This window comes from Chroicocephalus ridibundus, chromosome 6 (assembly GCF_963924245.1).
Source record: "Chroicocephalus ridibundus chromosome 6, bChrRid1.1, whole genome shotgun sequence".
NCBI lineage: Eukaryota > Metazoa > Chordata > Aves > Charadriiformes > Laridae > Chroicocephalus > Chroicocephalus ridibundus.
The window spans coordinates 39,558,098-39,584,220 of record NC_086289.1 but is presented as its reverse complement, the minus strand read 5'-3'; the positions used below and the strand labels follow the sequence as shown (position 1 = coordinate 39,584,220).

Sequence of the window (26,123 nt, the reverse complement as noted above, 5' to 3'; positions counted from 1 at the left end):
TTTGCAACATCCAAGTTGTATGAACATACAGATACAGCATTCTTTTCCTTCCCCATATGGCATCACATTGTTTTCTAGGAAGTGCTGGGAACTGTAGATTATTTCAGAATGACAACTTTTACTGACAACATGAAATATTCCAAAAGAAAGCAATATGCATTGCATTTAGCCATCATTTTTTCTTGGGTTTCTTTCACAGTGCAAAGCAATATAGATACATGTATTTTGTTAGAAAAGGGTGGTCAATATTAGCACCATTAGTCAACATAAAACATACCATGCTAGCATTTTAAACCCTGAAAAGCATTTTTATTTTCATCTTTCCCAGTTAGGAAGCTGTAACTGTGCTCAACGGACTTCAAGTAAAGCCTGTAGGCCTTCGATATACATCACACTCCTAGCTTAGCTGATGAATTCACTGATCAAGGCAGCAGAATTCTCACCTCTATGCAAACAAGGGTGAGAAGCTTTTTGCTGGACAGAAAATATTAGCAAAGCAACACACTACCCTGTGCTGACATCCAGAACCCCTTCAAAGAGAGCCCTACAATATTAAACCAACAAAGTTTTTGATGAATTGATGAATCATTATGGTTACACTGGTTCTCCTTGTACTTTCTTGAGAAACACATGAGGTTAGAATACAAGCTGTAAATTGGAAATTAGTTAAGTGATATCCACGCTGTGCAGACATACATAACACTATTGCCAACACGCAGCAGGAAGAACTGCAAAACCATTCCAACATTGTTTCTTGCTGCTGCTTCAGATGCTTTGCCAGTACAACAAGGGCTGTGACAAAACACTAATGATCACAAATCCATCACTAAGTACTTGCACGTCAGTAAAACACAGAAAATATTTCAATAGAGTTATCCAACCACAAGTGAAGTAAATCCAAAAAGCAAGAAACACCGTAGAAAAGTATAATCAGCTGAAGATACTACAAAAACCTTGTCGTTAGTTAGATTGAGTATGTCACATCAAATCTCCTATTTGTAGGATCTCACCGCTCTCCCTCTCTTCTTGCCGCCTTGCTGATAGCTACAAGAGCCTACAGAGGCTCCCTTTGATCAGTGAGCAAACACAGGGAGAAGCAGTGTCTTGCATCAGGTGTTTGCAGAATTTCCTGTGCTACTCTTTGAGGGCTACTGCGATACAAAGATATACAGGAATGCAGGTGAATGGGATTTTCTGACCCTCCTCCAACTCCTCTGGAGCACCAAATGTCTGGGCTAAAATCTCAGATGAAAGCCAATACAAAGAGAGAAGAAAAACCCCGAGCGCAGATTTTAAAACACACTGTGAAGCTGAAACAGCGAACGGAGAGTAAACCCTCTGTTCTGATCAAACTGTCACAGGAGCTACACAGGTTTATATGGTAAAAATTCTGTGCCTCAACAACTGCTCTCCAAGAAAGGGCAAACCTACATGAAAAAACCAGCTCTTTCAAAATCTACATTGCTCAACCCTAGAGATTTGCAGCCAATTCACCTAATCGATACTTCTTACTTGTTTGCATCTGTTAAAAATAATACTTCTTACCACTAGTGATGTTGCAGAGTCCAACCAGACTGTGTGAAATGTCCACACTTGATATGAAAATAAAATATGAGCAGCATTCCTGGAGATTAGCTTTGCTGTGTAGCTCTTGGGTGAAAGGGAGCTTTTACCAATACCACCAGTAAAACAGGAACTGTGTTGTACCAGTCCACCCAGAGGAATCTAACTATTAACAGGAGGTAGTAAAACTGGTATTATGAAATCACTGTTAAAAATTCCTCAGTTCAAACACATGCATATGCAGAAAGTAACAATAACGGGGGTTGATTTGCAAGTTTAAAATAAATCTAATTTTTCTATTTATTTATTTTTAAGAAGTTAACCTTAATTTCTACAAGCTACTGATAAAAAGTGACAGCAGATAATTTATGCAACTGACATGTCCGAACTAACCTCTCATGTCTTCTCTGGGGTACAAGAAGTGTTTTACTAACTGATGGGAAAAACTAAGACACAGGAATGACTAATAAAAAGGGACCTACTTTCTAAATTCAGCACCGTAATGGTCAAATAGTTTTTACACCGTATTTAGTTGTTCAATATGATCTATGGTTGCTGTGTTCTTTGTTTTCTGTTGTGTCCAATGTTTATGCAGTTTACTAAAATGAAAACTGTAGAATTCAAATATCCTGACAGATCATGTTGTTAACAGAGTAAGCTGCCAAAAAACACAATTCCTTCCATTTATTTGTAAAAACAAGCCACCTTTGAGGGGGAAAAAATATTTTGAAAGAGCAGCAAGATAGCATAATGAATCAGAGCAAAGAGGAAAATAGAGACTATTTTTATCAATGATGTCCTCCAGGAACAGCAGGTCCAAAAAAGAATTGAATTTCATCAGGATCTGATCACAGTGCTTACTAAATTGCTTTTTTCTGTATCTGACATGCTTTATAAGAAACGTCTCCAACACAGTATCTGTGCTGGAGACTAAACGAAATGCATTATGCAATGGGCCTCCTGCCTTGGCACCCAGGTATAATCTCCTGTGCAATTCAGGCAAAAGCAAGAATTCAATCTGGAGGTTCCACTTGTTCCAATCTGATGACAGTGATTAAAGAACAATAAACGTTTCCTTCTTGACATCTGACTTTTTTCCATATAAACTAGGAAGTCTTATTTCCTTGATTATCTTTCAAATTCTTGATGGTAGGTTTACGATGATGATTTCTGTTCAGGATTCAGAATGTAGCAAGAGAACAGCTGCAGAAAAGCAACTTGTAAAACAAACTACTTCTGCTTCACACAGATTCACAAAAAATAGAAAATATTTAAAGATTGGTGTAACACTACTGTCATGACTTAAAGTTTACTTACTTTTTAATTTCTAAGAGCAATTTCATTACAATACAAAAGTCTCTGAAATATTGATCCCATTTTGTTTTCTTTTAAATGCGCATTTCTTTCAGAGGGGAAAAAGGAATGCAGTGGTCTGCTGTGTCAACAGTTGCTAATTCCAGCTGAGTTTGCAAACACTTAATCTTGATACTGTCAAGGAGAAGAGGCTGATGGCTTCTCTATGCCTTTAGAAAAATTATCCACAATATAATGTACTAGAAAAGGCATGAGACGTTATGATCAAAGGTATGATCAAAAGCAGAGGGCAGAGCCTGAATACATACAGAATCTGGCTTAGCAAGTACCTTTCAGCCTGAAAAAAAAAAGACCAAGAAGAAATACATGAAAGATCTATAAAACTGGGTGTTACAGAGAGTGCAAAGAGGATCAGCTGCTCGCTGCCCTCCTGCAAACCAGCAGCTCGAGAATGGCTAGCCATTGAGCCTGGTGGGAGGCTCAAAACACACAGAACAACAAGGATCTTCACCCAAATACAGCCATGCTACAGCACTCCTTGCTACAGGCACCATAGGTGCTAAAAGTTTACCTTGGCTCAAGTATCAGACAAGTTTGCAGAACAAAAGAAAAATAAAAAATATATCTACTATGAATTTTTAATACAGCGCTTCTAATTGTGACATGGGAGAACCCTTTGGGGAAGTACAACCCGTACCACTGGTGGGACCTTTATGAAACTAGACAGAAACCCCACATGAAACAGTAATGCATTTAAAATTCAAAAAAAGGTAAACGTAGAAATTAAAACGTAGAAAGAATACAGGTCAGTATTTCACCTGTATCCTTTATGTCTTGACTTACTTGTTTTACACATATGTTTTATTAAGATAAGGTTGTTGGGTTTTTATTTATACATTTAGTATCTTCCTTCAGAGAACTTTATTTGATAGAGCCATTTTCTCACCTTGAGGAACAAGCAAGTGCAAAAGTCTCAAAGGAGAAGAAATTTCGAAAGTACTGTATCTGCAGTCAAGCAGCGTTCTCCCATGGGTCAGGCTGATACAGGAGTTTAATGTTTGGGTTCAACGAAACACCACTAGGGATCACCACTCAGCTTTGTGGAAAAAAAAAAAAAAACAAAACCAAAAACATTTACACTTTCTTTACTGGTTTTTATTTTTTTTTTTTAATGCTTGCAACTAAATGGGTACTTTTCTAGTTCAGGCATGTGAATGCCAGCTGCCAACTACCTAGCAACTGACTTGATTCAAACTGTATCCACCACTGTCCTTTTCTCATTAAAGTTTGTCACCCTGACGAGATTTTGCGCCCAGATCCAGCTACAAATTCTGTATCACCATTATTATTGACTGCTTTATTATGCTGCTTTAATGGTAACATTAAGAGTGGCATTAATGCCACTTACATTGAAGGTTAAAGGAAAAATTACTTTTCCTAGGTGTATTTCAAATGCTTTAATTTTCAATAAATTTGTGCAGTTATGCAGATATATTGTATACAATCTGCAAGGGTCTCTTCATCCATAAATTCATCCTCACATATTTTTATGATATAGTGAAATGTTACTCCTACATTTAAAATGCTTCTTTTCTCAAATCCCAATGCTCTTCCAGAACAAAATGTGGGAATTATTTACAAAGCAAACTCCTACCTGTCTACCCATAGAAGCTGCTTTCAACTTGAGCACTGCTGTACTGCTAGAGGTATTGATGCAGAGCCAAATTCAGACTAATGACATTTTCTTGTTTCAGAAGAGGGCGTTCCAGCTCACCGTGAATTTCCTCGTGCTCTAGAGGAACGACTGTTACGATTTAAGCAAGTTTTTCTAGAGAAACACTATCAATAGCACAAAGCAGAGGCAAACATAATGGCAGTGGCAATGACGGTGTTGGGCTGCCCCCTCCCTACCCTACGCTGCATCGTGCAGCCCGTGGCTGGAGGCAGGGAAACACTCTTTGGCACAGCACAACACATTCTCTTGGGCTTCTCCACATTTTAGACAGGAGTTCAGGGCACTGAGGATAAACCAAGCTGCTGGGATGGGATGTCAAGGCTCCTTTGGCTGCTCCCTCCCCGGTGTGATCCCAGCCTGGACGGCACAGCTGGAGGGCTGCTGCCCCTCAAGGGCGAACACTGCCTTGGGAACACGACAATAACAAAAAGCAGAACATGGGCACATCTGTAGCGTAGCCTGCAGTGGGTCAAGGAGACTCCCAAGTTAGCCTTAAAAGACCAGGGACAACCAAAAAACTACCTAACACAGACAAGGTGAGCTGTGAGCTGCCATGCCCACATTGCTATCAAGAGCCATACTGCGAATGCCAAGCCTGGTGAGGAATTCTGTGTGAAATCACGTACCCACAGGTGTGTAACATCACACAACTGCTGACGAGGAGGTGACAGTGAATCCTGCTGCCCCGTTTCTGTGAGAGGCCACAAGTCCTGGTGGTGATCAAGAGGGAAGCAGCGCTCAGACTGCCGCCCGCAGCCTCTGAGAGGGAACGCTTCCACCCCAGAGAAAAAGCTCTCTCTGCTACTTTATTTCCCATTACCTGCAAGTATACTTGCACATATCTGAAAAACCTTAATCGATGAATCACTATTTGATTAATTAAAGAACAAATACAATCTGCACCCTCTGCATTGTGACAACAAGCTGAAAAGAGGAATCTTTCTTCCTGACCCTTAATGAACAGCTAGTTTATAGTTTAACAGGGTAGCCTAGCTATTGAAATGATAATTATCACTACAAGGATCAGTGTTATGACATAGATGAGAATTTTTCTGAAGTGAAGTTCACTGAGAAAGCATCACTGCAAAAGTATTTTGTCTAAATGTTAACATTTAAAACCTTTAAATGTTTCTAAATGACATTTAGGAATCAAATAAATTAATACATATGCTTCCTCTGACAATAGCTCCACTTCACACTGTAACAAACAGTTTTACGAAATAGAAAACAGACGTGCATATTGTGAAAGTGGCTTTTTTGTGATGGCAAATATCCAAGACAGCAATTAAATCACACAAGGAGTTGATTGTATATTCAAGATACAGCCGGAGCTCAGAATAAGACAGCAACGGTGCTTTCTCTGGCACTCTTTCCTCTCCTGAAGCTCTAGTTTTTGAGGAGAGAAAGGCTCAGTCACTTCATATCTGAAATTCCTTAATGGCATCAGAGAGCGAGACAGGTTCAAACCCCAGACTGTGGGATATCTCGCAAAAGTGAGGAATCACACTTTTCTAGAAAATCATGTAATTATTCTTGCAAGCTTTGTGATCTCACACATTATGCTAAAGTCTTCTTCGTTATGAGATGGGTGGTTTTTTTTCTTTTTCTTCTTTCTAACAAACTATAAAATGAAAACTGGAGAATGAACAAAGAATACAATAGGATGAAACAGCAAGATCTTTTCAACTAAGACTGGGGTGTTTGGCAGTGTTTGTACTTCATTAATTGAACAGATTTTTGGCATTGGTTCTGCCATACAACACGAAGGTGGTTTATGGTAGTGAACCTGTAATACTGCACACATCAAACCCACCCGGGAACCCTGTCGGTCTCTCTCCAACATTTTACATATCTGGCTTATGCGGCTGATGTGCCAGACTAAAGTTTGAATCAAAGCAGATAATTTCTGAAAGGAAATGACTTCTAATTACAGCTCCGCAGTTACTTCTTCCAAGCACAATCAGAACCCATTTTATTGGTACCTTCTGACAAAGCTGTAAGAATTTAACGTTTTCCCATTAGTGTTCCCAGTAAGTTACTACCCATGATGATAAATATCACACAATTAATGGAATATTTCCATATCTGGAAAAAAGAAGAGAATTACACATATGATAAAATCAGTCATTTTAACCAGTTTATTCCCCTCTCACTCTTGATAATTGAATGCATCAGATTTGAGATTAACTCGCTAAAATTTCACTTTATAGCTTGATAAATACCTGGAAAATGCGCCTGTTTTCACCATTAGCCAAATATCCAGCCCAGACCGTGTCTCTAGTGAACTACCAGAGTTCCCGCTCCTCCTGCGCCAGCAAGTGAGCCCCATAGCCACTGTGTATCACGCGTCACTTGCCAACCCACTCCTGGCAATAAACAAAATGTGTTTTTCTCACCCCAAACAAAAGTTCAAAAATTATCTTTCATGTTTGAATATATGTTGTCCCAAATTCTCCATTTTCAGTCAAGCTTGATCCATTTTCCCTTAGAACTTCCCCTTGAGCATTTTAATAAAGATTAGTATTAGTGAAAACCTAAAGCATGTAAATCTTGCTCAATCAATTCTCTTTTCACATTATTAAAAAAGGCCATGTGTCTTCCTGTTCTAGCTTTCAATGAAATTCACTATTCTTCCACTCTTTTCCGGTATGTACCAAACATACGAGGTAAAATCTCCACCACAGTAATCCCACATTTAAAGCAAATTTCCTGTACTCAGAGATAACTGTGACATATCATGTTATTCCTACCCACAGACATCAACTCTATTTCTGAAACACAACTTGGTTAAAATCACCAGCCAGAAAGTAACTTTCAGACTATATTCACTCATTCTGCAGCCTTGCTATAATTTTCTCAACCAGAAACAGTATTTTCAATAACTGAAACATCTGGTTTCTTTAAACTTTCATTATATTTTAGAAGTTAAAAGCCTGGTTTTATTTGTTCTGGAAGTGAAAAGCAGCCAAGTTAACTTCTCTATCTGAAATACATCTATATTTAAAATCACAAGTTAATCTTAGATACTGAACAGTGACTGCCCTGCCTGATCAATACATCAAGCAAGTGAAGTGCTTGCCTGCCAGCTAAGAGAGATTATAGAAAACAATTCTCAGTATTCACATACTAAAGCTACCGACAATTCCTTTTAATTAGCCATGCTGTCTTGGTATACTCCCAACTACATAAAAATTAATTACCTGTAACATCACAATCTTTTTAATTTTAACCTTTTCATGCTTCACTACTTTTCAGTGACATTTCCTCTAAAAAAAAGGATCTACTTACCAAGAGATTGCATATGGGAGACAGACAATCAATCACAAAACAAGGAAAAGCTAGGGACAAATCATAGAAGACGACTTAAAAAACCTTTTATGACTCCTTATCATGCACTAGCAGATAATCAATAGCTTATCAAAGCCGTCCGTTTTGACTTTGCTGAAAGAGTAATTTCCTTACAGTTAATTCAAAATCACTTATATCAAGTTATAAAAAACCCCATGCTAGTAAATCTACTGTGAACGCTACTGCTTGTTTAACATTGTCCATTACCTTGAACTTACTACCTATCTGGTGACCTCTGTATGGCTGTAATTAAGAGTGAAAAGAGTGAAAAAAATACAAATTAAAAGTTTATTCATGAACTTTAAAGGGGAAACTGCACCCAAGAGAGGATTTTATCATTTCCTTTGAATTGCTTTCTGACTTCGAAAGCAATTCAAGACCGCCTATCAGTTCATCATGCATCTATGCTTAAATTTAATTAGAAAAATTGTTATCTGCTCCTCAACTACGCTGCAAATAACTTGGCCATAACAACTTGCCTTTTTCAATAAAAAATGCACCAACAACCGCAAAGGTGTCACAGCAATCAATCTTCATTTTCCCTTTCCTAATCTGAGTTTCAGGTTTTACCTAAATTGCTAATGAAAAATTAATACCTGAAAAATGCGTCAATTTGCTCATCGTTCAGCCAGTGGCAAAGGGACTATTCAAATCTTCAGACAGCAGAGAGATTCTTCTCTAGTTTATTGAACAAGCAACAACCCAAGAACGTATAGATACAGCAGTATGGCTGAAGTGACACCATTGCCCTGTCTACCAAATAATTTTTGGGTAGCAAATACATAGGAACTCATTAATTTTACAGCTCAACGGTTGACAGCAGATGCCATCTTTCACCAAGATTTTAGTCTAACACCAATCACCAGGAGTTTCTAAATAAATATTTTAAGATATAATCTACAGTACCTTTTAGTACTAAGAAAGTACCTTTTAGTAGCAAATATTGATTTGCCAGTGCTATTTTGTCTAACATTTGCTCAGAAACAGAGTAATTGTGGAAAAAAAGGCAAAATGATTATGGCATTAAATATGAGAATGAGTTTATACACAAAGTTGGACAACATGTGCATACCGTAAAACCAAAAAGTTAACAGCCTAGTCTATAATGTACAAGAGGCCTGATTTTCTATGCTCTGGAGCTACTACGGTTGCAGAAATGTTAAACAAAATATAAACTGTTACTCTAATCATTTGTCGCATAGACTGTATAGAAACTCCGAAATAACAGCTCTTAGAAGTTGATCTTCTCGATAAAACATTTATTTAAAACCAAAGCATGCTTATGCTTATTCCTCTTTCCTATCAAGCCCTGAAATCATGAGATACAAACAACCCATGGGTTCATTATTGGTAAATGTAAGAGATCTCCTCAGGCAGCACGAATGCAGTTAAAGTCAAAGACGAACACAGCACCGATAATAAGGAATTTGCTGCCTTCCCCTGTATTGTTTCCTGAGAAACACATATCTGAATTCAAAGCTAAGATCAGTTCCTAACATAGCAAGAGATAAAGAAACAGGTGGAGGGAAAAAACAACAAAAAAACTACTGCGCGAGAGAGACAGAGCATATCCACTGGGCAAGGCTGCGAGACCTGTCTTTATAAACAACCCATCTACTTTCTGAGAACCCCCCAGCACACCTCCAATGTCAGCCTAAGTCTCAATGCCAGGTACCACTGCAGAGCTGGACGCTGCCTATTCAAAATGCAAAGTCACTTCTTTCCTTAGCAAAAATATTTGTATAAAGAGAAACATGCAGTTCTAATGATGAAAGCCCTATTTTCTCTGGAAGCTACAAACCCAAGCCACACTTTAAATATGCACTTATGCCAGCGGACATAATTGTGCTCAATCATGGTGTAATTCCAGGATGAAGTGTAATATCATCCCCTACAAGAGCATTCAGCATTAGTCGCAAAAATTGGATAGCATCTATTTGCTGAGAAAAGAATAATTAGAAACAAATTAAATCTCAAATAATTTCCTGATGCTTGATGCAACTAAATCAACAGCACAGCTCATAAGACTATACAGGCAGAGTAAGCCAAAGGCTTGCAAACGTCTTTTACCATGTTTCAATTAAAGATTCCAAATCTTAGCAAAAATAAGGCACAGGAAAAAAAAGGCATATTGAAACACAACTGCTTCAGAAACTAAGAGCTTCCCAAATTAGCCATGAATATCTGCAGTTTTAAATGTATCATATCTAACCAAGAAAAAAATGATTTGGCAAGACAAACTGGCAATCTAACCTTATTTTTTAGCTTTATGCAGTTTGATTGTCAGTACGGGTGAATTCACCCCCATGCACATTTGACTTTAAGCAGTCAGGCTTACAAGAAAAGGCAAGAAAGAAACCACTTCCATCAGGGATAGGCATTCCTGCTTTTCCGTGAGATTTTACACTTCACACAGGTAAAAGAGGCAGCTCCCTTACACATTGAAAGGTTTTATTAAAGTTGATTTAACAACACATCCTCACTTTCAACTCAGACTAAATTTTTCGTTTGCCAAATTATGAAGACTGTGTGTTTCAGTGCCATAAAAATCTTACTTAGCCTATGTACTGAAGCTCAGGCTGAACTAGCAAGTTTCTCTCAAACATCAGGGAAAGTTACTTGGTTTTAGTTTGCATGGTACATGCCTAGATAAAATGTCTTCTGTGCTTATGTCTTTCCCACAGGAAAAAAAAATACAAATAAATAAGTAATAAAAAACCCCTAACAATACAAAAAACCCCTCAGAACATTCTGATGATCTTTATTCTTTGATTAATAACTGCCTTTATAATTAAGATGGGGAGATGCTGTTTCCAGAGGTTTCAGACATTACTTGTTTTGCAGCAAGTTTTCTATTAATGCGTCTCTATAAGAAAATTTCCAGGAGATTTTCTGTTTGCAAGGAACTGGGATTCGTACAGTCAGATGGCAAGGAACTGCAATGAAATCACTTTAGAAAGAATTAAGTAGTTGTCACCCTCAAGCCCAGAGGTACTGAAAAGACAGCACATCCTCTGCAATGTTAATTAGCTATCAATAATAAGCACAGAATTGATTTGTACGGAACTGATTAAACCTGGTTACTTAGGGCAGTGTCCTGCCTTCCCAGCACCTGCCTCACCCACTAATCAAATTACTTCAGTCCTCCACCACACTCCTTTTTTCTTCTTCACTGCAACAAAAGCAGCTTTTCCTGTACTGTAACCTCAGCTCCCTCCTGCAGCATTTCCACTTCTCACACCCAGAGAATAACCCATTTCCTCCACATCCCACACCCTCCCTGCTGCAATACGCGATGGTGCTCAGAAGGTACCATAAAGGGTCAGTTCCCAATTCCCCAAACAATAAATGCAAATAACTGCCAAACAGCAACACACCAGGGAAGGTGGTATGAAAGTTATTTTACTGCAACTGCTACAGTACGTGACCTTGTGATGGTGAGCTAGAACACTGCAAGGGAATGGGAAATGGCTGCGAGAAAAACTGTTGCGATTGCCTCTAGAGTTTCAAAAAGAAATGAAAAGATAAAGTGCAAGTTTTTAAAAGCACCTGTCATTTTTGACGTAACTATCAGTCTGATGCAAAACACACTTTTCACTGCTAACTGCAAACTTCCTGAAGTGACTCTGGATTCCAAGTAAGATGCACTTTCTGTCAAGATATATTGAGGATTTTATTTGAATTTACGGTATAGCCCAATTCTTAATATTATGATGGTTTGTTATGCTTTGCATACATGAAACTCAATGAATTTTTTGTCTCTTGCCATGAGGTATTCAAAACCTTTCTCCTTGGGGGGGGAGGTGGGGGGGAAGCTTGTTGAAGTGATCAGAAAAGACCTCACTCAGTTTTAAACATAGAATATATAATGACCTAACACTGCAATAAAAAAAAATAAAAATATTGTAATGCTTGATTTCTGTGGCAGTAGAGCAAAACTGCTCATTTCACCTTACCATCAAAAGTCTGCAGCTTCCATAGTTTCAAAACTATTTGTTACAGGACGCGTGCAGCGCTCTTCAGGGAGGACTTGCTCCCTGACTGATCAAGCAAGGCTTTTACGCAGCAGGATTACAATATCACCTCTTAAAAGTTCAGTTTTCTTCCCCTGAATCCCAACTAATCTAACTAAAGAGGTCCTTCCTGATAATAAAAGCTTGAGGGCTTCTAAAGGCGCTTCCTGCTCTTTGATGTCTTTTTTTACCCCCCCTCAATCACACTGCTCTTTGGAAATATTTATTTTATTTTAGCCTTTCATCTAGCAGTCCTCTGCTCAGAACCATCTCCTTGAGTGTATCGTTAACACAGCAGCTGAGCCCAGAGACATTGTAAGGTCCCTGCTGACACAACTCCTAAGGATATCGAGGATAATTAGTACAAAAATAAATACTTTCCATGTAGAAAGATACATCAGTGAGGCATTAATAAGTAATATCTCATAATGCAGCTAGGTGTTTAAAGCATTGAATCTTGAATTAGCACAAAGAAAGCCTTGTAGGTGTCATGGAGTACATTAGCGTTCATGTGGACTGATAATTACCCTGCGGAACCCGATAATGACTCAGTTTGTTGCAAAACTAGTCCAGTAACTGACTAAATAAACCTAGTCTATATTTTGCTGCTAATTGGCTTTCCTTCTTTGCATGATGATGGAAAAAATTGAGTATAGGAATGGACAAAAATTCCTAAAGTAAGCATGACAGGTATAGACTGAAGAGGAAAGAAGGAGGAGAAATTACCTCTCCAATGTTATGAGATGGTTCATGAGGTTCTATCTTTTTTACTCCATTTGATGACGTGCACATATTAATAAATGCTAACTTACTGAGGTCTTCCTGAGACAATGAAAAAAAAAAATTACTTACCAGATTTGATCAGACACAGAAATATTAAGGCAAATCATAGAATCATTTAGGTTGGAAAAGACCCTTGGGATCATCGAGTCCAACCATCAACCCCACTCTACAAAGGTCTCCCACAACGCCACATCTAAATGAGTCTTAAACACATTCAGGGATGGTGACTCCACCACCTCCCTGGGCAGCCTATTCCAGTGTCTGACCACTCTTTCTGCAAAGAATTTTTTCCTAATGTCCAGTCTAAACCTACCCTCTTGCAGCTGGAAGCCATTCCCTCTTGTTCTATTGCTAAGTACCTGTGAGAAGAGACCAGCACCAACCTCTCTACAATGTCCTTTCAAGTAGTTGTAGAGAGTGATGAGGTCTCCCCTTAGCCTTCTCTTCCTCAAACTAAACAGTCCCAGCTCCTTCAGTCGCTCCTCATAAGATTTATTCTCCAGGCCCTTCATCAGCTTCGTTGCCCTCCTCTGTGCTCGCTCCAGCACCTCGATATCTCTCTCGTATTGAGGTGCCCAGAACTGGACACAATACTCAAGGTGTGGCCTCACCAGTGCTGAGTACAGGGGGACAATACAAAACTATGTAACAAAAAACCATCCCCAAACCAACCAAAACCTAACAAACACCACAGGTTTTCTCAGAAACGGAAATTTAGCTAACAACAATAAATTCATTCCTAGAGAGAAAGTAGAACAGTGACAGTTAGGGAAAAAAACACACAGAGGTATATGGACCAATTAACAGACACAGGGAGTTCATACGTGCACCCTTTCATCTCGCACAGACACCTCTCTCCTTTTTGTTACAAGGCAATATATTTGGCTTGTGGAACTTGAATTTTGAAAGGTTTATGCTAGCTCATTGTAAGACATCACTGAAGCCGCACTTTGCGGCTTCAAAATGCAAAAAATCTGCACATGTATTATGAGACAGAAATTCAGACAATGATTTTAAATGCTCTCTTATCGTGGGCTTTGGTGTCTTCTCTGAAAGATAATACTTTTTGCAATGATTATTAGAGGACTCAAAACTCAGTAGATTTATTTCTTTTCCCTCCTAGCCTGGAACTTGTAAAGCAGCTTACTCCATCACTGTCACAGCCACTGAACCAGACTCAACAGGTAGCACTTTGCAAGCAAAGTACTGCCCAGGGAAGCAATACATAATCTAAGGTGTGGGTTATGGGCTGATAACTTAGCTCTGTGTCCAGGCTTCAGCAGTGGCGAGGCACTTTAGCCCTCACTCACCACTCACTTACCAAAGGATTAAGCATCCAGAAGAGCTAATGTGCTATAAAAACATCCAAAGTTTGCTCACTGTGAGTTTCTGCCTCCTCTTACAAAGTTGCAAGAGCACCTCACCAACATTCAGTATCAGAGACATTGATGTTTATATGACCTTAGCTATGATCATAGACCTAATGAGGCCATCGTAGCAATTAATTACAGTAGCTCATTGCTGGCACTGCAGAAGTGACACCTGCAAAACCAGGCAACCATCGATGAAGAACATCACACCTTGTGGCAAAGCTCAGTTGGTCACAGCACCCAGCTGACCCAGAAGGTTCTCTCACAACATTTCATTCTACATGCACACCCAGAGAGGACCATCAGATAACCTTTGGCTTCGCTTGGAAAATCTACAGCTTTGGGAGAATTTACACTGTCTGTGCAAACAGCAGAAATGCAGAACAGGTTTTTACAAGTGTATAAACAGTAATTATACAGCCCTCTGGCCTGCCTGGAGCAGATTTAATAATATTATTAATACTGCCATGAGTCAGACCAACTCTCAGAAGGCATAGTGTAAACCTTGATACTGTTCTTCAGGAAAATAAATTGCTTCGCTTCCATCTCCACCAGCCAAAGCCCATAAACAAAGTACATGGATTCTTCACTGCCAGTGTAATCCAACTGCTTTAGAGCATCTAAGAGAAAGAAACTTGGAAAGGAAATAAGATTTTTACCTCAGTAAATTAATAGGTAAAGACCAACTAAAAAGCACAGAATCACAGAATGGTTTAAAGATCATCCCGTTCCAACTCCCCTGCCCTGGGCAGGGACACCTCCCACCGGACCAGGCTCCTCAAAGCCCCATCCAGCCTGGCCTCGAACACCTCCAGGGATGGGGCAGCCACAGTTTCTCTGGACAACCTGGGCCAGTGCATCACCAACCCCACAGTAAAGAATTTCTCCCTGATATCTAATCTAAATCTCCCCTCTCTCAGTTTAAAACCCTTACGCCTCGTCCTATCACTACACTCCCTGACAAAGAGTCCCTCCCCATCTTTCCTGTAGGCCGCCTTTAGGTACTGGAAGGGGCTATAAGGTCTCCATGGAGCCTTCTCCAGGCTGAACAGCCCCAACTCTCTCAGCCTGTCCTCACAGCAGAGGGGCTCCAGCCCTCAGAGCGTCTTTGTGGCCTCCTCTGGACTCACTCCAACAGGTCCATGTCTGTCTTTATGTTGGGGGCCCCAGAGCTGGACACAGGACTCCAGGTGGGGTCTCACCAGAGGGGAGGAGTGGGGCAGAATCACCTCCCCCACCCTGTTGGCTACGCTGCTTTTGATGCAGCCCAGAAAGCAGGTGGCTTTCTGGGCTGCGAGTGCACATTGTTGGCTCATGTTGAGCTTCTCATCCACCAATACCCCCAAGTCCTTCTCCTGAGGGCTGCTCTCAAGCTATTCTCTGCCCAGCCTGTATTAGTGCTTGGATGCAGGACTGTGCAGTTGTCCTTGCTGAACTTCATGAGGTTCGCACAGGTCCACCTCTCAAGCCTGTCCCAGTGGATACCCTCTGGATGGTATCCTTTTCCCACCAGTTTGCAACTGCACCACACAGCTTGGTGTCGTCGGCAAACTTGCTGAGGGTGCACTCAATCCCACTATCCATGTCACCAACAAAGATCTTAAACAGCACCGGTTCCATTACCAACCCCCGAGGAACAGCACTCATCACTGGTCTCTACAAGATAAGTAATCACGCAAGACTGAAAAAAAATATGTTATTCTTAACAGTTACATTAAACTCTTTACTTTAGGGGTCAGCTGAGTAGGCATCTTGCCCTATAACGCAGGACTACTTTTTCAAGCTACTGCTTCTGAACAATTCATACTTGAAGGCTCTTTGTTCCAGATTCATTAATATTCCTTCTCATATTCATTGAAAAATTAAGAAGCAAATAAAAAATTGACAACGTTGGACTAAAAACAGTCCTTTAGCCTATGTAGTAGGCTACATAATCATAGACTATGATTAAAAAACTTCAAACAGCATTCTGTTGTATTTTCTACACCCACTGGAAGATTCAACATCTACAGTACAGTAAAGATTAATTTAAAAAAATAAAACAACCCATCCAAGAAACTTCAGATAAATCATTCTGAGGAGTATATTGGTCACTATCAGCTTCTATATAACCTGACAATGTAGTTATAGCCTTACAGCATTACAGACTCAGATGGGTCTTGTCTACGTGGTGCAACACAACAGTTTCACATCACGCAGAAATCTCCAACCTCTCTCTGAAAGCGGTCCCCCTGCCCCGTCTGTTTTGCCGGATCACAGCACCACCTGAGTTCACTGCTCAGGCTAGTCCAGACAGCTCAGGCTTCTCTATGTTTTATTATTCTGCTGTTTGCATGAAAAATGTAATACATATGTCTCCTAGCTGAACCTTTTTAGGTACCATTCGTACTTTCTAAATTAATTATAATTTAGAAGTCAAGTAAATATTTGAGGTACCCAAGGTAAACTTTGAGTTCAAACATCCTTCTTCCACTTATGTTTATCAAAACAGCCGCAGTGCTACAAACAGATAAACAGCAAATAGCTGGTAGTTCATCAACAGAACAGGTTTCTCATTTCACAGATCAGATTTCTCAAGGTGCAGTTTGACGCAAAAAAGCCAAAAACCAAACAAAAAAAGCTGACACCTGAACAGATTGTAGCTTATGAAATTGAAAGAATACATTTTGCACCTCAGACTGATTTGCAGTCAGATTTTTCCTAGCCTAGACACCCTCCTTGGCAGACACCGCTTTGTCTTCCAGTGCAGTGTATATGCCTGACCAAGGGCAGGAGCGGCGACTGAGCTGGATTCCTTCCACCTGTGAGAGCCGTATCAGGAAAATCATATGACTCCCATTACACCTTAGAATAACCAGACAAAAACCAAGGTAATGACCAAACACTGGTTATTCATAATTTCTGCCTCACCTGCCTTTGTACAGGGAACTCTATCAGATCTGTGCAGATAAAATGGAGTCATTCTGTCATCCTCCTCAGTTTGGGTATCCCAGTAACGCTGATGAGGTCACAAACTCAGACGGACAATAACTTGTGGTTGCCCAGTTACCTTAAAATGACACTAAGCCCAAGCCAAATTTATGTAAGATTTAAAGTAAATGGCCTTATTCACAAAGTTCAAAACAGGTATCACAAAGGGTTATCAAATACCAAAGGTGTAAAAGGTGGGAGGGGTGTGTGCGTGTTAATCCATGTAATAATGTTATATATGGAACATCTTTTCCCTTCCATCTCACAATTAATTTGCTGTTGTCACAAGCTGAATATCAAGGCTCAAGTCTTGGTACACCTTACAAATCAGGCTGCAGTTGTTAGGAAGAGATCCTCTGGTAGAGAGAAATCGCCTCCATTGGAGGTGCATGAGCCCTTTAAGACCCTATCTTCTCCCAGAAGTTTGCCAAGGGGTCCAGACTTACGCTACCTCCCTGAAATTTGTTCTAGCTCTCCCTTATTCAGAAGGCACACTAATCACGCATCTTGATTACAATAAGCCTCATGTCACCTCCTTGAGATTGTACTGGTTATTAAACCAGAGCCTGTATTGTTAACGTGTGCAGAACCCATTGATCAACTGCCATATATTAGACTCAACTGTAGCTGCTCCTGAAATGGATAAAACAACTGCGAAAGACTTTGAAACTTGCTAAGGGTATCATCTGAATCAACCAAGCAGGGTGGCAGCAGTGCTTGTTGACCCAGCTCAAGTGTATTTGCAGTAGACACCGTAAAATGTGGGTTGGCAAAAGACTATGAGGCACAGGATGAGAAGATGGATAAAGCAAGGAACAGCAGGAACCTCCACACTTACAACCTCAACCTCTCCCATCTCCTTGTTGGAGGAAGCAGGACAGAGAGTGTGTCCTGCAATGAACACGGGAAATCATGATCTTAATGTCAATACTCAACCTTATCTTAATGTCATCTTAATGTCAGTGTCAATCGGGTGGGGTAATACCCTGTGATTCAATTGGTTCTTCCTTTTCATATTCTTAAATACAGGAATCAAAGGTCATACATCAGTATCAATTAAGAAATTCATTTTTCTGTCTCAGCCACCAGAGATGCACATCTGCATTATACCAAGCAGCAGTTCTTCTGCAAGGAAGGGGAGCTGGCACCATCTTGCATCAAGAAATGATAAAGCTCTCACCTCCTCCTCCTATGATTCGTTGCACACATTCCAGTGCAAAATGAGCCTTACGCTGACCTTTATCCCTATCCTAAAAGATGTATTAACCAACACACTTAGTACAAGACCTACATGGGATAAACACACGCTACTCTTTAGTGCCTCTTGATTGAAACCAGGTAACAGCAACACATAATCTTTTCAGGGAGTAGTGACTAATGCTTCCTCTTCCAAAAATCTTTCTCCTACGGTCTGTAATAATACTGAGTAGAATAACACATCAAGACCCTTCTCAAAAGTGCTTCTTCAGGATATTTCAAGAGCAAAACATGGACGGATCAGGAAAAGCAACTACACAATTTACAGTATTTCATCAAGACTCAGCCCTTGTAGTGAACGAGCAGTTTGCCATTGCATCTAAGCTAGAATTTCACCATCTATTCCTACGTATATCTTACCTTGGCTTTCTTTTGATTAGGACATAAAATGTGGCATAAAGCCTATGTGACCTTTCTAGCTACAGTTCTCAATTGTGTCTGCAGAAAGAAGATAACAGTTGCTTGCAAAACAAACATAAAACTCGCAAAAAAACAAGAGGACTTACAGGATCAGTCAGTTCTGGCAAGCTCGCTTGGTAGGTGAGAGGTCTACAGTCACGAGTATTATTCACCAAGACACAAGGAAGAAACATCGGTCCCAAATCGTCTCCATCAAGCACGTCTACTGTCAGGGTGGTTGTACTTGTCCTTCGCTCATTAAGATTTTGGGCTCGGTCCTGTGGAGCAAATGAGTTACATGTGGTGAGACTTTCTGAATTCAGAATCTACAAAAAAATTAAAGTTAAAAGCAAAACGTACAAGAACCATAATTATCCAGGTTCTAGGAAATATTTAATTACAGAAACTTCAGCATCAGCGCTACCGCCTTTGATTTCATAAAGGCTCAGAAATACAATTAAGAGGAAAAATTTACCTCTTGAATTAACAAATACCGTGAGACATTTATCACTCAGAAATAATACCATTTTGAGAAATTAATTCTCAGGAAATGTGTGAAATGAAGATACGTCTTGTTAAATCTATAAAAATGCAGCCTATTTGTATAAGATAAAAAGTCCTTCGTGCCTTACATATCATCTGAAATACACTCTTACACTGCCTTGTGTAGTTCTAACAAATCCTACCTATAAGTAAAAGGACTTTCACTTACAGAAATGGAAAGCATAAGCAGTAATAACTTTTTTTCTAGTTGCTACTGGAAAGGCCCTGGACTGTAATGCTCAATCCACTTCCGCATGCTACAATTTAAGAAACATTTAGCACTTCCCTTTCCCCCAGAAAAACCAAACAGCCAGAGGACAGCAGTGAGATTGATCCAAGATCTCCAAACCGTACTCCATGCGGAAAGCTGATTTGTCTAGAGAGTGAGTTACACTGCTCATGTTTTAAAAGGTTGAAGAACACTTCTGTCCACAACAAAGCAGCTACAATGCTGCACCCCAAAAAAGTCTCCATGCTACATGACAGGTTCTTCTCAATATATCATGGTTTTGCTTTTTACCCTTTTTTTTTTTTTTTTTTAAATCTTCGGGTAGACAAGACACCATTGACTATTGCAATTTCATTATTGTCTACGTTTTTTCATTCCAGATGTTACAGAATAAAGCTGCACCTTCCTGAATCATGGGATCCACCCAGATTATTTTTATACACTGAAAAACGTACACACTAGCAACAGTTCACCTTTTCTTTCTTCTTTTGTTATCATAGTGAAGAAACACCATGACTATCCAAAATTTTTGTAAAAAAACAGTCAAAAATATATCTGTTTTCACAGAGGAACTGCTGTGATAGCTTTTCCTTACAAAAATAACATCTTGTGGAGGGAATATGGGCCACTACCTAAGTCTTGCCCTCCCATCCTAGGATAACATCGACAGAAAAGAAAAAAGCCATTATTTTTTTAGAAGTATTTATCCTGTTTAATATCATCATAATGTGTAAGAAGAATAGGTCACTGCTCTAAACAAGACTGGATACATATTTTTTTTCCCTACTTTGCAGTCTACTCAGTTCTGGGAACCGCTTTACATTTACAGTTACTACATATGGGAATTTCTGAATTCAGCTTTCTTCATGGTCAATGATGAAAAACAATACCAGCTGCAAGAAGCAGCCTTCATCCTCAACTATTCTTTTTTACATTCCCCCAACATGTGCCTTTGAGTAATATCGGATCAAGGCACAGATACAGAGTAATAAATTTCAGGTAGTACCTTCAGGATACAAGAAAAATAAATGATCACTGCTAATGTAATCAGTGGAACAGAAGTATGAATGCATAGTACGTACAACAGAGAATTAAATGCAGCCTGCAATATTTTGTAAAAAAAAATAATATAAAAGATACATAAAGCAAACTCCTAAAAAAGATCATCATCAAGATTTAGTTTCTCACCTGCGATCACTCAAAACTTCAGTGAGCTCAGTTACCATTTGGGTATGTTTACCAAAACATACGGCCTAGCCAGACAGTTCAATCACGCACATTGCCCCATTACGTATAAATATGATACAGAAGCTATCAGCACAGCTCTAGTCCCAAACCTAGTACCACAAAAGTGACAATTTACTGTGTAAGGATGTATATTGGAAGGAATGGACAAATTAATATGAGATTGCTTTATATTACTGCCGCTGTGCATTCCAAGCCGTGCCTTCATCAGTTGTTCCTGCAGCGTGACAGGCTTCCCTCCTCACGCGAGGTGTTTGCGCTACTATACACCACGCCTGTCTCTTGAAAAACATGACCTGCACAGCTACCCCGGATATTTTTCTAGGAGCGCGGTGTCTAATGAAACTCACAGCTCTGACACCAAAGGAAAAGAGCTGTGAATATGCAGTGGTGATTTGTGGAATAAATTATTGATAAAACAATGAGCCAAGTCAGTTCTGAGCCTTCCCGTATTCCTGTTCAAGAGATCAGCAAGTTATGTTACCCAGGTAAAATGACTTGTTCTACCAGCCATAGCTGTGTGGGCCAGAAAGCATCTCTAGATACATCGAAGCGCAAAAAGCATGGAGACACCCCTGGAGCCTATCTTCTACTCGGGAAATGCTGAACATGCCACAAAATATGTAGGAAAGTAGACTGTAAAATGTATTTACAATTTGGCATCAGAAAGATGACAGTAATATAAACGCGTGAATTGAGGAGCAAGCTATCTTAAAGTTGCTTCAGAGCATTCTCGTTTTCCCACAAATGAAGTAGTATCACAACAGAGGTAAACAGCAGAGGAAGAGTTTTAATTTCAGGTATTATCAGAAGGACAAAAAGGGAAAAAAAGCTTTCACAGCCTTCAAGGGCGCCAAAAATCTTCTCTGATGACAGATACATTAGATACAGTTTAAACATCACTTTTCTTCTCAGTATGCATTATCTACTGCCTGCCACTCTGTAAAAACCTCTACATACGCTTGCAATATGACTTGAACGAAGCATTACACCTCTTTATAGAAAAATGCATTTCAAACCTGAAGGATACAACTAAATTGTATCCATTAAACTCATTTGAGATCAAATTAGCATCACTAGATTTGTTAGAAAATGAACACTTAGTGACACTAGAATGCACTTTTCTGCATGAGCTGTACCTCAAATTTGCAACTTGTTCCTTGTGCCAAAAAGGTTGTCTTGTTACACACACTGAACAGGCTTTTTTTAACCAGTAATAATATGTGTAAGCTTTCAACGACCAAGACAGAGCTTAAATAAGATCTTCAAGAGAAGAGTGTTATCAGACCTGGTATTTCAACGACTTCCTTTCCTTGGAAAAATTTAAATCTGCAAACAAAAACCCCACCTAAAACAGTCGTATAAATGGCCTAAGAGATCTATACTTACATTTGCTTGAACAATGACAAAATAACGTGTCTTTTCTTCATAATTTAGTCTTTCCCGTAGAACTACTGCTCCGGACAAAGTGAGCGGAATATCAAAGGTCCTGTTTGAAGTCTGCAGAAGTTAAAATAGCACAACAAAATTGAACATGCTTCCAAGTTAAATGTTTCAAACAAGCCACAATGAGATGATCTATTGGATGGCATATCAAAATTGCATGTGCTTGCCAGATTAGAGATTTTAAACAGTTTTCTGTATTTTATTTTAAACAGTTTTCTCCCTACACAATTTACGCCTTAAGAACCCCACAATAAATAATCTGTACGTAACAAAATTCTCTGATTCTTTGCATATGCATTATTACTTCCAACCACAAACTGAAGTCCAACTATCCTGCTTCTTGCAGATTTGCCACGCTGAATTTGCAGTAGTATGTTCAGAAAACTTTTCCCTATTTGTCAGCTGAGAATTCCAGTCTTCAGTTTCTACAGTTCAACTTGCCTTCATCTATTTTTTTCTTGTTATTGTAGAAAGTATCAAGTATTACGCACATCATTATACTCACCTTCTCTTTATTTGGCTTTCATGAGGGCAATGAAGTAGTAAACACGTGGAGAACATCAACGCTACACACTTAGGTACCAGTTATGTACATGCTTGTACACTAGTAAATTCAGATTTCAGGGTAAATCATGTGAAATTAAATTTGTCCTGCATATTTGCTTAAACAGATTCAGATTGCAAAGGTGTGGCATCAAATGGCAGGAGGGTACTGCTGGGGTGCACACACCTTAAAAGGATTCACTTTGACTAATGACCCATTTTCGGAGGAGGATTACAGGCACAGACACAGGTTTCTGAAGTGAGATTTTGTTCCAGTTCCGTTATCAAATTAATCACATAAAAAAAAAATATCTTTCTGTGCTTCATTCTATGTAGAATATAGTCAACATTTAAGTAGGTTGAATGTGTAATAGCAATACAAAATTCCAAAATCTCTCCACAGAAAACACCGCAGAGGTAGAGTACTATCCTCCCCTTAGATAAGGAAGACCTTTTTTCCTCTAATAGTTGAAACATCTGCTTATATTGCAGTTTGTTTTCCAGCAAATAAATGATAATGATTGCTAAATTCACCATGTTGCAGACACTTCTGGCATGCAGGAAAAGAGAATTGGAAAGTACATCACAGACTCTGCTAAATAACTGCAGACACTGTTTGCTTATCTCTCAGTTTGGCACTCATCTTTTTGGAGAAAAAAATACATAGTTCCCACTGAAAAAAAAGTAAAATAAATTGATTACCATATTTATACCGAGGCAAAACAGGAAACTAGAACAGACTCTTACTGTTGGAAGAAGGAAGGACCAAGGAGGGTTGGGTTCACTGCTTTTGTCCCCCCTCTTCCTTTCTTTTAATGGTATTTGCACAAAACAAGCAAGCAGGTTGTGACCTATGCGACTAATGGGTAATATCTTTGACTGCTGTACAAGACGACTCCATGTGCGCGCGCATGCACACATATATGTGCCACTTCTAATTCACAAGGAAGATCCTCCTAACTACTTTAGCCCACTTATCTCTGATTTAAAAGGCCAGAAACATCTGGAAAGGACACTGCAGCTGAGAAACAGCCAAGGCACCCCCAAAATAACCGCCTTGTCCTTGGCAGATCTTGCCATGAGGATGCACTTAAGAGGAACTGTACAGTCTAAACTGTTAGGAAAGTTCAGCACAATTTCAGCAAAAAACTTTAACCTCTTCCCAAACTGCTTTTATCTGGAGCCCCCTCTTGCTCCAACACAGCACAGAAACGCAGTTGTTCGGTGGTGATTTAAGCTGTAACTTCCAAACATAGGTTTGTGCCACAGCTCCTGGAGGTATCACATCAGATCAACACTGTGATCCCTCTGTAAACTCCATTTATTTCTGCTGCAACCCAAACTGTAATGAAGCTCCAGGGCAATTAAAAGATGTGCACAACACCATCACATCTCAGTAGCATTTCCATCCTATACTGAAATGAGCCAGTGCATGCTGGAAGCCAGGAATATCAAGACACTGTTTTGTCACCTGCTTACTCCAAGAGAACAAAACTGGTTCTCCTTTCACTTCAAAATAGAGACAACAAAATGCTTTTGTACAGCAGTCTTCATAATTCCGGACATTTTTAGGCCCACAATCTTGAATGCGGGCCAGTGAATTTAAAATGGGGAAAGTCACTGGGATAACAATTCAATTTACTCCCCAGAGTGATACGTGAAAAATCAGTACAGCAAAAGCATTATGCATATTCCCTAACTCCAGATAAACTCAAAATGTTTAATTCTGAATCCTCACCAGACAAAATCCAATGAATCTCAGTAAAATTAGCTAGTAAGGACAGAGTCCAGAACTTGTTTTGAGGATGCCTTTGTCTTCATAACCTTCAAGTATAATTAGAGCCCTCAGAGATCTAAACATCTACTCAGCATTAGGAGACAGAATCTTTTTGGCAAGTTAATTGACTTGATCCTTAGCTTTTAACAGCTAAGAGAAGTTTTATAGCATTCCTTTAAGTGATAGCTAGAGCCCAGCCCTATGCCAAGTATGATTTGCATTCATTTTTCTACTTGGCTTTTATATATCTTCCCTATGAAACAACACAATAATTAAATTAAATTGAATTTCTAGAAAAACACCTCTTGGTTTTTACAGAGTTTTTTCCAAATGCCTAAACTACTCTCCAATGAAGCTTATGAGCTATTATCAGTCTGCTTTTATCCAAGGCGGAAGACTGTATCATAGGTGCCAAACACTACATGCATCTTCATCACACAATAGAGATGGATCCTAGAAGCAGGAAAGGTTGAGAGGTTGAGGTTGTTTGGTTGTTTTCTTTTCTTTTTTTTTTTTTTTTTTTTTTTTGTGAATTTGAAACTGATTGTCCATTCCTGTCGCTCCTTCCTGCCTTCTGTTTACTTTTCAAATATTTGTGGTAGCAGAATAGCATTTTTTTATAACACTGCCATTATGCAAACACATAAAAGATGGTGTTAGCATAGCGTTTTAGTACTCACTATTTCCACAGAAAACCCTTGTCTTTGTTTATAAAGTTTAGGAGAGAAACTCTTCAGTCATACATATTGCCAGTACAAAGAGCAGCTGAGAACGTAACACGATGAACCCACACACTGTGCGCTAATGATTTTATTCATTGAAGTAGTCTCACTGAAGTATGTATCATAACTTGAGACTGCTCAAGTCTGCACAATCAATTTAATCTCTCAGAAACGACTGCAAACATTTAAAAAATGAAATAATTCCAAACATACATAAAATACAGAGTCAGCAAATTTCCTATCCCCCCAAAACTTAACATCACAATTCCACTTTCGTCAAAAAAACATTGCCTCTTTGCAAAACAATGCTCCCCAGAAAACATTGTGGCTTAAGGTGTTGCAAAGTTTCTCAAGAAATCATCTCTATCTAAAGATATGTAACCATAGTAGCCATGCAAAGATCAACAACAATCCCAGTGAAAAGTAAAAAAAGTAGGCTCTTATATCATTAGTTTACACTGAATTATTCCTTGATATTTTCACTATTCTACAAAATCCTACCTCCTAAAAAGTATAAGTACTAAGTGTAACTCTGTCGATACTTAAACTGTTGTTGACTTCAATGGAAATAGGACCGAAGCCCTTATGATGTGTACAGCTTAAATAGTGCAAATTGAAACAGAGCTTGTGTGCCTACACTTCTAATTAAACTGAATATCAGATTGCTGTTTTCCCACAAAACCATTTCTGCTCAAATTCCCTTGAAGTAAAGGTAGGGAATTTCAATGAGAGGTTACTAAGTCTATATACTCTATGCTTTCACCCAGAAAATCTTTAACATCTATGTCATCTTTGGGATGAACACATAATCATGTTAACCTGCTTAATAAATTACCACAACAGCTGATCCACAGTAACTGTGCTCC

The 26,123-nt window shown here is 39.2% G+C and overlaps 1 protein-coding gene across 22 annotated transcripts in view; it reads right to left on the bottom strand.

The window, feature by feature from the left end:
• Positions 1-26,123, bottom strand: part of PCDH15 (protocadherin related 15) — an 811,115-nt gene that overhangs the window by 231,237 nt on the left and 553,755 nt on the right. For all 22 annotated transcript variants that reach the window (XM_063340181.1, XM_063340176.1, XM_063340196.1 and 19 more), the window contains 2 exons: positions 22,159-22,269; positions 18,860-19,030 (listed from right to left, as the gene is read on the bottom strand). In XM_063340181.1, the coding sequence (XP_063196251.1) occupies positions 18,860-19,030; positions 22,159-22,269 (282 nt within the window). The remainder of the gene's footprint in view (positions 1-18,859; positions 19,031-22,158; positions 22,270-26,123) is intronic.